The following is a 17,275-nucleotide window of genomic DNA, read 5'->3' as shown; positions in this document are numbered from 1 at the left end:
AAATTTGGTGTGCGATCACACTGCCAGTGGTCAAAATTTTGATCTATAGTCAGATATACCTGGTATGTCAGCGAAATGATAAGTTGGTATGCCTCAAGAGAGGTGCCAATTTTTTCGACATGTTCCTTCTATCTCGCCACAGGCGTACCAACTTATCATTTCTCTGTGGTACAATCGCTAAGCCGAACTGGTGTGCATACGTTATTTTGCACCAGCTGGTCCCATTTGGAATTGTATGTGACCAGCTGGTGCAAAATAACGTATGCACACCAGTTCGGTTTAGCGATTGTATGTACATTCATTGTTATTAATGACATCGAGTGCAAAGTACTTTATTAGGCTGTTGGCTGTAGATGTGTAATACGGCCCCGTGTCGTAATACACATCGTGAGTGAAAAAAATTGTGCACTTTGCACCGAGATTCATTCAACAATTTATGCCACAGATGCATCTAAAGTCTGCAAACTTTTCACATTATGATGTTAAGCTGCATAAAGGGCTATTACGTAATAATACGATCTAAGTTGTACATATGTGGGTTTTTATAGTAGTGTGTAAATGTGACGCTTGTAAAAATGAGGATCCCACTGGGTGTGTTGTCAAGCTCAAAATTTCTGTTTCCATTGTTAGGAAAATAAGGTAAAAGCAAAATAAAATGATCGAGTCTGATTTTTCCAATCGAAATTGAATTGTCAGAAACCAGACTCTATCATTTTATTCTGCTTCCATTTTAGATATTGTGATCGTAGGAAAAGCAATGAAAAGCTAGTGAATTAAGTATTTTTCTGTATGTTAATGTTAAATCCACTTTGCAAATTCACATAAAAGAATTGTAATGTTTGAATGCATCAAAAAGACTTTACCAGCTTATTTTTCGATGCACCATTATCGAATATTCTTGCCACATGGAATATTTTAGTATGCATTAGAACGATTTTTATGAATACATACAGCCATCGTACATATGTAATATGTATACATCCCACCAAAATATTGCTTCAAAAGGCTTCAAATTATAAAGTTGCATATTACCAAAAGAATGGAAAAAAAGAACCCCGAAACTTTCAAATATTTATTCACTATACGTGCATCACCACACGCGACTGAAATGGCTCAAAATAAATATCATTTTTACTAACAGAAGAAAAAAAATTATTTCAGTGAACGCGCTGTTTAATAAAGCATTTAAAACTTTCAAGAAATAATCTTTTTTTTCTGCTTGTGCAATTTCTAGATTAGTTGTACTGTCGGATATACATTATGTAGGTTTTTTTTTCCTTTACTTTCGGGCTGTGTGCGCGGAGTTGTAAGTTATAGTACCAGTCTGTACCAGTAAAACTTCTACCGCTGTTTTTTTTCACTCCATACTACATGCACCATCAAAACCAACAGTTGGCCAAGGAAATTATTTAGCTCTCTATCCGCTACATGGGGTGTATTAAAGTTGATAGCATAGCTATTAAGAGCTAGATATTAATAATCGTGGTGGGGCACCGGGGAATGGCAAAAGTTTTCACGAATAAAATGTTTTAAATCGATACAGTAATATGCCTTTAACGTATGCCTACCTATAACTTTGGTTTGTTCATTTCAATTGCTTTAACGCAGTTTTATTGGAAAATTGGAAAGACAGACAATTACTGTAAATGAGTCTACGAATGTATCGTTGATATAAAGTTACATTATTTGTTTGCTTGCCTTATCTTTATGATGTAAATGCAACATTTACAAAAATATTGATGTTATTCAGGATGGGAATAGCCACTTAGTTTTTAAAAGACCATAAGAATATTAAGAAAATATTAACAAAATATAGAGATCTTATCAAAAATTGATATTTATTGGAATGAGATGTCTTTTGAAACAACAGGTTTGTAGAGTTTGAAACACCAGCGTCATTTGTCCTCTTTTTTATCTGTTTACAAGTTTGCAAATTTCAACGAGAGTTTCGTAAAACAATGTCCGTGAGATGTGAAGTAACAAAAACGAGATTTTAGACAAAGGAAACGTATTGCAACAAAATCATTCAATCTGTGACTTCACTTGTGGGACGTATATTTTGATGTTTTATCCAAAATCTATTACTTCAATATTTATATTATACATTCTGCAAGAGAACTGCAGTAAAAGACCATCTATTATTCTTGTCGTGGTTGCTAATAACAGATGCTAGGATGATATACTAAGTAACAACTTACTTCAGTAAAAAATGCTTTTACATCTATAAGGAACGTTGGAAATATTTTCCTATTTTAATGAATTCCACGAGTTTATTTCCACAGATATTATCTTCAGTCTTTGAATCACTTGTTTGGCAATCTGAATGCAACCTTACCCAAGTACATCTCCAGTACTTCAAGGACAATGTGTAAACTATCGAAACGGAAAAAAGTTTCAAACATTCTGTTGCTCGTGAAAGTTAAAAGAAGTTCTTTTCGGGTCATTTGTAAGGAATGTATGGAATGACGGGAATGACCTTGATAAAATGACGATATCCATCACAAAATAGTTTTTCGAATAACCATTCGAGACTGGAAAGCTATGCATTTTACTCTAGGTCAACTCACCATCTCTGCAGAAATGTCTGTGGTATTGGTCGCCGCAACAAGTTTTGTGAAAATGTATTAAAATTGGCTTACCACATACGGTCTGATTCTAAAGGTACATGTTACTCCTGAACGGAGTCTCTCATCTCGCATCGAAAATTTAAAATATCAAATCTATCATTCCCAGTTCCTGATAATTTGTCGTATCTACAACGTTCATTAGGGGTACTTTGCACAAAATTTAAATAGTCTTAGCATCTTATATGCTTGGGACAATTTTCTTAACGTGTTTAGCCAAACAACTTAAATGTGCACAACGCCTTGTCCCTCATAATACACACCACAAATGTTCTATATAGTAAATGCAAACACATTCACAGAATTTACACAATTAATCAGGGATTAAAACCAAATTTAAAGGGTTTGAGTAAATAACTGCCAACTCTGTGGCAGGTATTTCTAGGTGGAAATTTTGTGGGTTAAAAATTTACTTAATGAATAAATAAGTAAATAACTTATGCAAATGTGGGGGGTGCGAATAGAGAATAAATATCTATGTGGGTTGTTGTAGAAAATGTTTAGAGAGAATTTTCTGATATTATGACAGTTTTGCACCCAGATTATGTAGGCTTTACACAGTTATGGTGAATGGTTTTTCATATGGAACGGTAGAAAGATGGTTGGAAAATATTTTAATGAATTGGTTTTGTGCTGGCAGGTTATGTTATAGATGTTTAAAGGGTAATGTCAGTTCGGTGGTGGAAGAATATAGAATTTTCAACTTCATAATTTAAATGTTTTTTTTTTCCGGGGGTTGACTTTTGTAATTAAATTGTCTGTGAAAGGTTAAATATTCAGTGAAGTTATGGGCAATATTATTTATTGTAGATCCCGTGTAATAGATTCTTAGTGTTATGTCTAATTGTATTAGATTAGATTTCGGATACGTTTGATTGATAATAGGATGAAACAGTAACCAAATTTATGTTACCGATAAATGTCATGTAGTTACATAGTTATGTTGCCACAAAGAGAGGAATAGAATAGAGATAGCCTACTTAACTTACGTCTTGTTACCATTTTTCCATCGGTTTGCTATTTGTCAATAAGGTTTGTAACTGTCCCATAACCAATTACCTCTTAGTTTGGCCACCAATGTTATTGTCAAATGTATGAGTATTGAAAAGATTGGTCAGAAAAACGCACTTCAAGCATGAGTGGTACTCTGAATAGGTTACTGAAATTTGACGATGTGTCACACAACTGTAAAACACTATAAATAGTATTTTACGTGCTACATGCGTCGAAAACCGTACTTTTCATGTTTCAATCACTTCTTTCGACGCCCTCAGCATGTAAAATCCATTACATAACTCGAAATAAAAATGAAATGTCTCGTTTTCGTGTGTTTGTTGACCTCGGCTTCGCCTCGGATCAACAACATTCACACGAAAACTCTACTTTTCATCTTTTTATCACTAGTTATGTAAAATACTACTGCATTACTGGGGCTAAAAAGATGTAAAATAGATTTTTCGTGGGTCAATAAACACACGAAAACGAGACTTTTCATTTTTATTCCGAGTTATGTAATGGATTTTACATGCTGAGGGCTTCGAAAGACGTGCTTGAAACATGAAAAGTACGATTTTCGACGCATGTAAAAACCATTTCATACAAAATAGTACTCTATTTGGCAGCTGTCGACTATGATCACTTTTGCTTGACGTGCTTTGGTCAGAAGTAAAAGAATTATCGATGTTTCAATGAACTTGTGATCTGGTTGCAAGAAGCCCTTTCATTACTAAGACATTTTACTGTGTCAGTGGGACGTCAACACCTCGAACCAATTTTGACAGTCAATGAGCTGAATTGTGAGTCACAATTTGTGATACTCAGTCTTCTTTGGCTTCAATTTTAATTTTTCCAAAAGTTGCGCTAATACCTTTCAAATGAGCTTTTAGTTGGATCAATTATGCTGTTTAGGTTACTTGGACCACTTTCAGACAAAGTTTAATCAAATTTTCGTAATTTTTGGCTCCCACACATTTATCACATTTTCCAGAAATTTTTCAATAGTTCGTCAGAGAGTTTTTTTTCTCAAAAAAATCCATAGAACCTTTCCTAGCATTTACACTCAAATAACAAGCTACTTTGGCACCTTTAGTGGTTAAGATTGTTAACTCATACAACGAAAATAAGTCAGCTGTCTTTACAAAAGAAACATTTCGAAACATGCTGTGATTTCATCAGCTTACGAATGTTTTCTATGATAATGCTATGAGAAGTACTATGAAAAGACCTAACTTACAGAAACTATCACATTTCATACAATATTTCCTACCTTAATTTCCTATCACAAATTTTATCTAAACTTTCCTAATCCCCTCCAGGAAAACGTCTCACATTTTCGGTACAATACTCCTCTTTTATCAGTCTATATAACTATAATTACTCCATTGTGTTACCCTATCATGAGATTATTTGAACACTTTCCCTCCTCCTTCATACAAAAAATAAATAAATTTTGTATTATATACAGTGTTAAAAGATCGTAAAAACAGCGGAAAAAACCAGTTAATTTAACTGAGCTCGATATGTCAAAATTTGTATGTAAAAAGGGGAATAAACCAGTTAATTCAACTGATCTCGATAGTGACTGTATAGTGTTAACGGAGATAGATTTTGGCTCAGTTACAATTAACTGACCATGAGGCCAGAACTTCGATTGATTTTCCATTCATAAATTTTTGACATTGACCTCAGGACCAGTTAATTGTTCTTCGGCGAAAATTCTTCGCTTTCAGTTAACACTTTGTGGAGTGTTCACTGAGAGCGATTTCTGACCAGTTAATTTGGTGGGTCAGACGTCAAAATGATAGAGATCACATAAGAATTTATTTTGTTTGTAAATGAAATTCGACTCTCATTTTTTTTTTCATTTATGGAATATTTGACAGCTGACAAGTTAAATTTTAATCGTTTTCGCTCTCCTTAAATTTTATCTGGACTTTTATTTATTCGTGAAATTTTTCACACCTGATCCCACCTAAACTTGCAAAACGTTTTTCGGCCAGTAAAAATTATGAAACCAGACCAGAATGTGAAGTAATTTTATTTTATTTTAATTTATGTTCCAGATGTAAATATGGTGGCAGAGCCGAAACCACACCAAATCGGCAGAAAACGACAAAATGTCACAAAAACTGGAAACGATTGGTAAAAATTAACCGAAATGAAAGTGAAAATGTGACCACTAATTTCAATTTTTTTTTTTTAATTTCATATGCAAATCCAGGGATTACTATTATGACAGGTAAATTTTATGTTGCACATATGATGAATACTTAAAAATTTATTGAATTGTATGGTATAAATAAAGCCTAAACGAAAAGTCTGGTTTCACTGTCAGAAACAGTTGTGGAAATATGTCAAATCGTCAGTATTCAATAAAATATGGAAATCTATCTCTGGATTTCGAAGCTTTTTACCCGAAGTTGATTATAGAAAACTATTGCTGAAGAGTGAATCACTATTTCGGAACAGTTTCGCTAATACAATATTCTGATTTTAAATGCAATTATTCATGATTTATGCTAATAATAATCCATTTCTGCATGTCACATTCAATATAATTTTCTATAATACATTGATGTGACATTAAAATTCATAGCCGAGCATTATTTCATGAGAATATTATTATTTGCACAGAGATATAGAATTTAATAATATTTTTTTTTTATTCGCCTCTACCCCCGCGTTTCCCGAATTTATATTTAGCAAATCACGACATGTGAGCTTATCGCATTCGAATTGGTAAAATGCGAGTAATTTCACGGGCGTGAATAAATGGCGTTTTAAATGTACATAAGTTTATAAGCCTCGGTTTATTATTTCAAAGCGAGCGAGCGAACGCAACGATATTGTATGATGCTATGCATGTGTAGAGGGATTGCAATAATATTGTGAAACATTCGGTACAGGATTCGCGGAATTTTAGTGTTTAAATTTAATGATGTGGTAGAAGCCCGGTTTAGATTATTTCGACGATAAAAAGCACGTTTTGTGGCCCATTGGAAGCAAATTGTTGAGGAATCATAAAGTGATTTTAGTGTTTCGCTTTTTTTTTATAGATACTGGCGTAAAACATGTAGCACACCTTGAAAGTGCTGCTAATGCATCACGAGTAGATATGTATAAGGAGATAAATTTCTGATTTTCGTGAAAACGAAAGATTGCAAAAAAATTGAAGGAACTTATCTCTTAGACGAGCTAACAGGAAAAATGTTCGTTTCCTTTATAAAATGCGTCTAGTTCCTCCCTTCCACAAATTATTCAGTTTTTGAAGTACCAGATTTGGTACTTACTTTGAGAACGTTCGCTTCTTTAAATAAATGTCACCAGTTCCTCCAGTTCCACAAATTTTGTAGACTTTGAAGGACCAGATTTCGTTTACTTCCTTTGAGAACGTTCGTTACTTTCAACAAATATCACAAGTTCCTCCAGTTACACAAATTTTTCAGACTGTGAATGTTACGGCCAGTCGTTTGTACTAAGCTTCTAAGAGCACGGTTGACCCGAGTGAAACGACTACGTCGATTATTGTATTTCGTTTATTGGTTCTCAAGTCAACTGAGAGCTTTAAAATTGGATAGTATTTCTTGCACACCTGTCGTAAACTATGACTATCGTCGAGTAATAAATTTGCCGCGAACAATTGACTAAGCTTTCTGTTTACGTAGACGATTTGAGAATCAATTGTAATTTCTTAGGATGAGACGGAATTCGACAAACTTAAATTTAGACAAATTGATTCACGCACGTCTGTCCCGTACGACTTGCAATGTAACTCTGTTCCTCCGGCGATGCTAGTGACAGCGTTGGATGATTTTTTGTTATAAATTTACATGTGGCAACGTTCAGTGAGCCGAAGGGATCGTTCATAAAATCCTTCGATAATGAATTGTTTCTCGATTGGCTCACGTCCGTAACAGTGAAGTATTAGATTTGGTACTTATTTGGAGAACGTTCTTTCCCTGTAATAAATGTCACAAGTTCCTCCAGTTACAAACATTTTTCAGACTGTGAAGTACCAGATTTGTTAATTATTTTGAGAACGTTCTTTCCCTGTAATAAATGCCACAAGTTCCACCAGTTCCACAAATTTGCCAGACCTTGAAGCACGAGATTTGGGAAAAGTTTCAAATTAATTTGAAATAATATTCCGCAAATGTTGGTTCTGCGTGCTTTTATTTTTCATTTAAAGTAGTTGTAGCGCTTAATTAAGAAAAGATTTACATAATTCGCATTGCAACGTTAAAATAAATTTGGTCAATTTACCTTTCAACGTCACAATAATTTCTAACTGATTCTTATGCCAAACATTAACCCGTTCTTTGACTTTTGCGCATATCCATATTCATTGTTACCAAGGTTCCCACTAGGTGTTACAATAACATGTCACAATCAAAATAAAACTGCAAAGCCAAGAAAACGGTAATTTTCATAATGTACACTGTACTTTGTCCTCCCCCTAATTGGTGTTGTTATTAACAAATTTTGTAATTTTGATTATCGTTTCATCGTACTGAGGTAGTAAAATGTAACAAATCAACGACAGACACATCAATGGCAAGGTAACTAAACTTTGTACATTTGATTGGTGGCTTTTCAATTCCGAATTTTACAACTTTTAGATCTCCGCAAAATATGTAAACAATTAATGATTGACTTTACGCTGATCTTCCCTTGATTCTAAAAGTCAGATTTAACAACTTGCACATACCCAAAAAACTATGAAAATAAAACCCTTAAGTTTTTTTAACTCTCATGTCAATGGGTTATGCCCAATTTTTGTGAGGCTACACTTACATCTCAACTGAAGTGATTTTTTTTGCATTATCGAGTACATATTTTGAGACAAATGACGATTACTACCCTCCTTCGGCTTGGATTCACAAATTTTACCACCATTTCCATCATAAGGCACCCGAAACTATTTTTTTCATAGGGTCTGTCGACAAACTCTCGCTTTCATTGCTTTTAAGCTTTTGTCATATCGTATCAGAGCTTTTAAGCGGCTAATCGTAGATTTGTTGACACTGTATTCGGAAGTGAATGTAACTTGTAGTCGCCGAAAAAAAAACGCATTTTGTTTAACTGCTCGTAGCTCGTCGTGGGTGCATTTAACCCACATATAAGACTATTTCAGCAGCATTTTGCAATAACCGTGTTTAAAGACATTTTTTAAATGGTAGAAACTTTGTTATTACAAAATGGTGGCCATTTGACCCGAAGTACATGCAATTACCTTTCTAATGACACCTCACACGACCTTGTACGGTTCATGGTTTTTCCTTCCAAGGACCAATACCTATCTAGGCAGAAATGAAAAAGTCCACTGGAAAATGGATCCGATTTCGGCAGGTCGTTTTTTTAAAAAGAATCCCTTAAAACTCTTTCAGTGGCAGCATCCTGTTCTGTTCTGACACTAATATCATCTGTCTACGATTATTTGTCGACATATAAATAGGATGAAAGTAGCTTTTCTAAAACCAAACGCGAAACGCCTGTTGTATTCGCCATATACGTTGAAGAATAACAAATCATATCGGGACAAATCCACATGATAGAAAATGCGACCATCTCCTCTGAAAATCATCGCCAAAGTCACCCCAGCTCTCAATTATAACATTAAATTGATTCCTAACTGCAATGTACTTTCGAGACAATGTGAAATGTAAAATGTTTATTTAACTGCAGGCCAAAAGGCACAGTACGACCTAGAAAAACACATAACATAACTACAACAGCAGGACCGTGTATTAATGGCAAATCCACTCAATTATCCGCAACTTTACCCACCGCAAATACCGCATATTATGCTCATACTCTTTTGTTGTATCCACTTTTCCCAGCTACTATACGTCACAATTGTTCCCAACAACGGCACCCAGACCAATAAAACGCCAAAGATTAATGACGCCGCAAACTCGAGGAAATGTACTTGTTAATACGAAAGTTAATTCGCCACAACAGCAGCAGCAGCAGCAACAACAACAGCAACAAATATTGTTGCCATCAAGTCCCATATCGAATGGCAACAATGCAAACGGTTGCAGCAATGGCATCAATGGAGACCAGAATCCGACAATGTACACAAATGGACAACAGCATTTGCTCGGACCGTTCAAAGTTTACAGTAAGTTATTACGTTTTATTGTAATTTTGTTTTCTATTATTTTGTGCTGTGTGTGTTTTTGTATATATTTTGTATTTATTTACCCGAAATTTATATTAAAATTTCAATACTTCGGGTGTGTATGCCATCATATATATATATTCTATTGTGCTGCGTCTCTGGGTGGCTTAAAACCATATTATACCGAAGTATTTGCAAAACTTTTTAACGCTGGTAGTCGTCATATATATACCATGCCACTGCCACATACTTGGGAAAATAAACTATTGTCGTATTCGAGCAACAATAATTATTTCTGTCTACAACAATGTATTCCAAAAAGAGATGTTGAAGCAAATCGGTTCTTTGTTTCCATATGCACCATAAATATATGTGTGCACACAGCGATGAGCATAAAGATTTGTAAGCCGCCTCTTCAAATAATTCGTTCAAAAATTGATGATGCACGTCGTCATATCTAGAATGTCAGTAGTCTTTGCTGATTATCTGGATTTTTGTATTGCAAGCGATACAAGGATAAGCCGTCCTTGCTACGATATTGTGCTTGGCTTCAAGCATCCATTTTCTTTCAAATTTTTCTCTGAAGTTACGGATTTCTGGATTGGTACAACGAATCATTGAGAGGGACAAGTTCCCCTCGAATCGTTGAGAGCTAGGGGTAAATCAGTCTCGGGATATTATTTGGCGATTTTATGGGATTATTTCGGGGTGATTGTGAGACTTACTGTTTTGAGAAATCGAAAAGCCGTGCAAAACAGCTGAGATGCGAAAGTGGCACTTTTTACATGTGCAAAGCAGTATGTATTTTGGAATCTACGAATCCGATAATGTAACAAATCCTGGGACTTTTGGTATTCAAAGGATAGGAGACGGTTTGGAACTATATGGATATGATAGGGTACGTGGGCTGGCAACAAGCAAGTAGGGTTTGAAGTAGATTGAGAGTTTCTGCCATGACGTTTCTTGACGTCTTAAAGTCAAGTATAGAACCAGCAGGAGAAATGAAATTTTGACACAAAACATATGGTTCATCTGTCAAAATTTTCAGCTAGTGTGGAAAAATGAATGAGAATTTCATTCCGGTTGTATTCTTGACTTAGGGCTTGATTTCCAAACGATTCATCTTTGCTAGGTTTACTTGACAGTTCGCTCTTACACGGAGGCGAAACGGAGAACACTTTTTTAATGGAAATCATACTTGAACAAAGGAAAAATTGGATGCCGAAACAATTTTCACGACGCTCATGTCTGCAGTCGAATATATGCAATCGCTGTAGCTTTGCTCGCTCCTTTTACATAGGACTCACACATACGACAATACTTAAAATTGAAAACTTTGTCATCACACCATGAATAATTATCACGTCTTTAACAACGTATCAACATATGTTTTATATCACAAAAATCTTTCAAACTTCATCCCGGATCATTTTCCCTCGTATACACTTTGCATTTATATATTCCATACGTACACGTAAATTCAGCACCCATATAACAATGAAAATGGTGTGACAATAATGAGGACGTTATGAATTGTATTCTAAATAGCATGCGATATGAAACATGTGTTGTCTTGCCAAAAGGCATTTGCCTGGAGGATATATGTTGCGAGTTCGTTGTATAAGTGGGGGGTAAAATAGAACAGAAACTGGAATTGTAACACTTTATCGTACAAGTTTTTGACGAAAAGCGCTTTTCATTTAAAGAAATTGAAAGTTTTCGTGATATGTTCTGGTTTTGGAGGTTGGAAAGGTGATTGTGTTACGTTACTAGCCGAATGAATTGTCATTTTAGAAAGAGTTTTTAAACTTCAATGAATGGTCGATAGATCAGACGAAGAAAGGCAAACAGTGTCCTATCTTTGTAGTTTAGATTTAAACCACATTTAAGAACATTCCACAACCTAGAAGCATAATGTAGCAAATGTAACAGTAGGTTTTGATATGGGCAATTGAGTTCTTTTGTTTATTTGTGTTTTTTGCATCATTTCATTGGGTTTTCTCAGAGATATCACCAATCAGTTCGTTTTCTAATTTCACCTTTTTCCCTTTTGGTGGGTTGTATGAGTCAGAGCAAATTGAAGGTCGTAAATTGCTCGAATCAAAAGCAAATGAGTCGCACTAACCTCGTTTACAAAAAAGTTCTCCGTTTTGCATCCGTTTACGATCAAAAATTCATTTTGAATCACTGGCTTTGATCGCACTGCACTCACGATTGATTGAATGACATTTCTAGTGAGAAAAGTGAAGAACTTTCTCCCCCATAATGAGAAAATAAAACTTTTCTCATTTTGGCTGTCGCTTTATGTCTTCAAAGGACACCATTTTGTAATAACCAAGTTTCTACCATTGTCTTTAAACATTGTTATTGCAAAATGCTTATACGGCGAACAGATGCATTGGTTTTTCGTGGAGAATAACGGTTAACCAGAGCATGTACACATGAAAAACGTTTCGTTCACTTCTGAGAAAATAGGAAATTCTAACTCTAACGAAATTGCATCGTTCTCGTTAAAATTTTCTATTTTCTCAAATTTCCCTGAACAATAGGGGGTCCAGAATCGTATGGGAAAATAAAAGTTTCGAGAAAATTGGCGGACCCCGGGGAAAACGAACCTATATGACCCACTGATAAAAAATATATATGGGACTCGATCCGAATCGATTTAGGGGTCGCTCAATGACGAAGTATGTGAAAAACCACGAAAATGAGGGTTAATGAAAAATTGAACGTAACTAACAGATGCTGAGGTCACTTCTTAAGGTGAGTTGGATTATTTCACTTCAGAATAATCCAAAGAGACCGATTTAATGATTTGTAAGTGCATTCGCAGCTCCCAAGTCAGTCATAGATTCGTAATCTGTTCACTCAGTCTTTGGGTTCTTCCAAAACATTTATGGGATGTGCATCGGATATATTCATGTCTAACGAGAGCTTATGGCATAAGCTTTCATTGCAAAAAGAAATTTTTTCGAAAACAATTTTTTGAAGCTATATAGAAATCGATTTTGGTGCAAAAATGTCAGGGTCGTGAACTCAGGCAATTTTCAAATGACTGTTACGTCAAGACACCAACTTGAAACTTATTGTGTGTGGGCTCGTTAGAAAGCCACTGTCATTACCTTTACAACGACACCTAACACTTAATTTAAATAGTGACCTCGCCTGACTTTGTATTACTTGGAAATTATATGTCGATTTTTGTCTATATCGATATTGTTAGGTGTGCCCAGACGATATAAAAATTCCAAAAAGTGGAACCAACGCATTTTTGTTGCTTTTGCATCTAATCTAAGTTGTCTGGACCAAAAAAGTTTGATATTGTCGTTAAAAAAAATTTCTCATACAAAGTAATGGAAAAAATTTATGGAAAATTTCAGTGTTTTTTCACACATTTCGTCCTTGAGCGACCCATAAACCAACTCGGATCGCATCGGCCCCATATACAATTTTTATCAGGAGGCCATAAAGGTTTATTTTCCCAGGGGTCCGCCAACTTCCTCGACACTTTTATTTTTTGGACCCCCCTACTGAACAATAAATGCATCCACAAAACGCTTAAATGGTAAACTTTGGCTGGAACAATTCTTAGAAACAATGAAAACGTAAAAAATTATCAAATTTCTCATTAAAACGTAATATCAGTGAGTCGCATCATTACGTGAATGAAAGGCATAATTTTGAACATAACAACACTTTTTGTGCGCTCTTTATGTATAGTATCAGATGGTAAAACGAACACACTTATCAAACAGAAAACTTTCTTCCGAATGTAGGTAACCCAGACACATTAATTTGCGGAAATTGCAGAGAATGCTTCTTAGAATTGGGTGAATTACTAGACCATAAACGATCGTACTGTAAATTGCGTTTCACATGTAAATGTCAAGAGAATTTCGTGAATTCGAGTAAGTATTTTCTTTAAATTCATTTTAGAATACAATACAACTTCTATGCTTGTGACGCGAATGTAGTTTCGTGATTATCTCAGCTTATTAAGTGACAAATCAAAATTTTTTTTATTTACTTTTAAAGAGGTAAGGGAATGTGGCCAAGTTTCAAACGCCACGCTAAAGGTATAGGAAAATCATGAACTTGGAAATCTGCGAATCTGGAAAAGAGTGGACGTCATTTATCGACTGCTCCCCGGCATATTCAGATTTACCTTAACCTTTAACGTGAATAGTTCGTCAAAGGCGGTTGGAAGATCCAATAATTTGAATCCAATAAATTCTATTTACGATGCATTACGATACATACGCTGCCGTATTAAGCAAAAACATAGCATGTCTTTTCGCATTAGCTTTTAAAAGCTTTCGATTTTTTTTTTGAGCTTCGAGCTTATTTTGAATTCTAATGGAATGTTCCACTTTTTGAATGGAATCTAAAAGAAGCTCAAAGCTCACAGAAGCTTTCGAAAGCTCTTAAAAGCTAATGCGAAAAGACATGCCATGTTTTTGGTTAACACGACAGTATGAATGATGCAGATTATGGCATACTCTGTCGCGTTAGATCGAAACACCGCATCGAATTGGTGTCTTTGCTTAAAAAGAGCTTTGGATAGCTTTGAGCTTCTTTTCTAGTCTACTTAGTTTTCATATTTGTGTCTTGACTATTAGGCAGCTTTCGCAAGCTTTAAGCTTCTTTTGTATTTCACTTTTCCAATGGAATCCAAAGGAATCCCAAAGCTTTCGAAAGCTCTCCAAAGCACACAAACAATGCGATACGGTATTTCGGCTTAACACGGTAGGGCAGTACTTATACTATACGCGTATATGTAGGAAAGTCGATATTATATGTGGATTGGAATTGTTCAATCTTATAATTCAACATGGGTAAAGCTAAAAACACACCAATTGCGTTGCTGAGAAGCCCGATTTTGCTTCCGTTTTCCATTGTTTGACGTACGCTGCAAATTGGGTTACAATAGAAAACGCAGCTTTGAGCTTCTTTGAAATTCCATAGGAAAAGTGGTATAAAACGGAAGTTCGAAGCTCTTTTAAAACAAGGACACAAATTTGTTATGGTGTTTAACGCAGAAGAATTGTCGATCTCTTCAACGCAAAATTGCTCTTGGGTTTTCGGCCGAATTTCACTGAATGTTATATCAAAGAAATGTTTACCGATGCTGCTCTAACTTTCATCAATATTTCCATAAGCTAACACAAATTGTCAAGTCTTTTCCCCTTACCGAACAGCTATTCTCTCTGTATTAACGCTTTCCGATTACTGCATCCACAGAAAATCCGTTTCCACCATCAACGAAACTTTTGTGCGCCGTATGCAAAGATGATTTTACCAATCCGTGGGATTTGATGGTACATTCACAGGCGGCCCACATGATTAACATTTACGAATTAGGCAATGATAGCACGAACAACAACAACATATCAAAGAATGGAAACAGCGATTTAATGATGGAAGATCCGGAATTAAGTGACAATTTATTGAGCCCACGAAGTTCAGCTAGCAAAGAGGTGAGACTGCCAACCTTAATATATATTTGCTGTTTGATGTACAATTTACACATTTCTATCAGTCGACGAAGATAAATGGATAAAATGGAAATTTCGCTGTTGTTCTCGTCTGTTCATTTTTACTACAACAGCGAAAGTATGCGTCGTACACATTTTGTGTTGCAATTTGTTTCAATTTGAAGAGAATATTTTCGTTGCTTAACGGATTTTTATGATTGACATGAAGCGTTAAATTTATTTATTAAATATTTACGAAAATCTACTTTCCCATTGGAATGAGCTGTAGCTGTAAATTATGATAAATTGCTTCATAATATAGACATGCAAGCAAAAGTTTTATTAGATTTTGACTCAGCAGACAGATAAATTTTACATGTTACATCTCTCATGGCTAGACAGTTTCGCCCATCGCAGCAATGGCATTGCTACAACTTTAATTATATTTAAATTACGACACAAATGTTTCCAACCATATGCAATATCCACATCCACCTAATCGCAAACTTTTTCACTAAACAAAACTCAATTCTTTTGAACGTTATCAAAGCCGTTGTACGTAACATACATTGTAGGGTAAAACTACCAAATACTAGCCACTGCTGCGACACAATCCCTCTATTGTCTTAAATCACCGTCGTAGCTTTACACTATGAACTAAATAAGGCTCGGAACAGATCAGGTCAGGGCCTATTTTAAGGAATTTAATTTCCAAAAATTTCCAAAATTTCACAAATTTCACAAAAATTCTTAAAATTTCAAAATTTTGTTTTCTGTTAGATCTCATTCCAAAGTAATCAGTTAAGCTCAAAGACATGAAAAACAACTTAAAAGGCAGTAAAAACAACATTTACGATGCAATCTGTTGTGTTTTTAGATGAAATGACGAAAAGCGGTGGAAAAATTTGAGAATTTTTGGAAATTTAATTTCCTTAAAATAGGCCCTGGATCAGGTCAACCTGAATTTTAGTATTTACCTCAAACCCGATTGACCTGAAATTTGATTAAATGAAATTTGACCTGAACTGAAATGACCTGAAACCTGATTTCGGATTTCAGGTCCGACCTGTTAGGTAAGGTTCCAGGTTGACCTATAATTTTTGACATATTTAAACGGAAATTTCATAAAATTTCAGATCAAACTGAAACCTGAGGACAGGTTTGAGAAATTCAGGTTCAGATCAGGTCAGGTTGCTTCAAAGACCCGACCTGACCTGAAATCTCAGGCCAAACAATTTTTTTCTGACCGCGTTTGACCTTTGGAACTAATCGAGATTTTGTTTCGTTTACTTCACATATAAACCAGGAAAAGGAGCCCAGCTTAAGCGGTGACCAGATAACCTACAATTTGACATCGTCACCAAATTTCTCACAGGACGACAACAAAACGAATGGATCACCATCGTCGTCGCGTGACAGCTCACCGCGACCGGATTCCATTTCGCCAACCCAACCAGCATGCATAATGCGCACATTAAGTATTGTAAGTGATCAATGAAAAATTATAAGAGAAAATTTGATCGGTTTGCTAAGCAAAAAAACGAACACAAATTACAGGAAACAACACCTGATTCAGCGCTAGGCATTGTTGCGTCGTCTATAGCGTTAACTATAGCACATGGAACGATAGCGTCACAGTAAATGGTTAATTTGAAGTGCATGAAATTATAGTTAAAAACTTTTTAAGATAAAACGTATAAACTCCATGTAATATGTAGTCTGTCGGATCGGTCTCGACCGGCAGAAAAACTATGTCAATATTATCGATTTTTGTTCTGTTATTTTGTTTCGTAGAAGAGATGAAAGGAAATGGCAGCGAAGGTTCGAGAAAATTCGGTAAATTGATAAATCTTTAAAATATAAATTTTTCCTGTTTCAAAAATGGAATTACAGTTTTTTTCTAACGATTATTTTGTATCGGAAAAGACCTTCTTGTCCTCCCCTTACAGTACCAACAACGGGCGCTAAAAGTACTGCGAATGAAATATCAATCTCTAGGCGAATTTCGAATTTCTCGTAAGATAAATATTCGACCATTGACAGTTTCGACCTGA

The 17,275-nt window shown here is 35.2% G+C and overlaps 1 protein-coding gene across 1 annotated transcript in view; it reads left to right on the top strand.

Moving 5' to 3' along the window:
- The window catches only part of LOC119073312, a 40,532-nt gene extending 23,638 nt beyond the window's left edge, over positions 1–16,894 (top strand). The window contains exons 4-10 of the mRNA XM_037178704.1: positions 5,687–5,765; positions 5,845–5,862; positions 9,464–9,747; positions 13,524–13,655; positions 14,989–15,224; positions 16,528–16,704; positions 16,779–16,894. Coding sequence (XP_037034599.1) covers positions 5,687–5,765; positions 5,845–5,862; positions 9,464–9,747; positions 13,524–13,655; positions 14,989–15,224; positions 16,528–16,704; positions 16,779–16,862 — 1,010 coding nt within the window. The 3' untranslated portion in view covers positions 16,863–16,894. The remainder of the gene's footprint in view (positions 1–5,686; positions 5,766–5,844; positions 5,863–9,463; positions 9,748–13,523; positions 13,656–14,988; positions 15,225–16,527; positions 16,705–16,778) is intronic.
- The last annotated feature ends 381 nt before the right edge of the window (positions 16,895–17,275 follow it).

This window comes from Bradysia coprophila, chromosome II (assembly GCF_014529535.1).
Source record: "Bradysia coprophila strain Holo2 chromosome II, BU_Bcop_v1, whole genome shotgun sequence".
In the NCBI taxonomy this organism is placed as follows: Eukaryota; Metazoa; Arthropoda; class Insecta; order Diptera; family Sciaridae; genus Bradysia; species Bradysia coprophila.
This window is presented reverse-complemented; position numbering and strand designations above follow the sequence as displayed.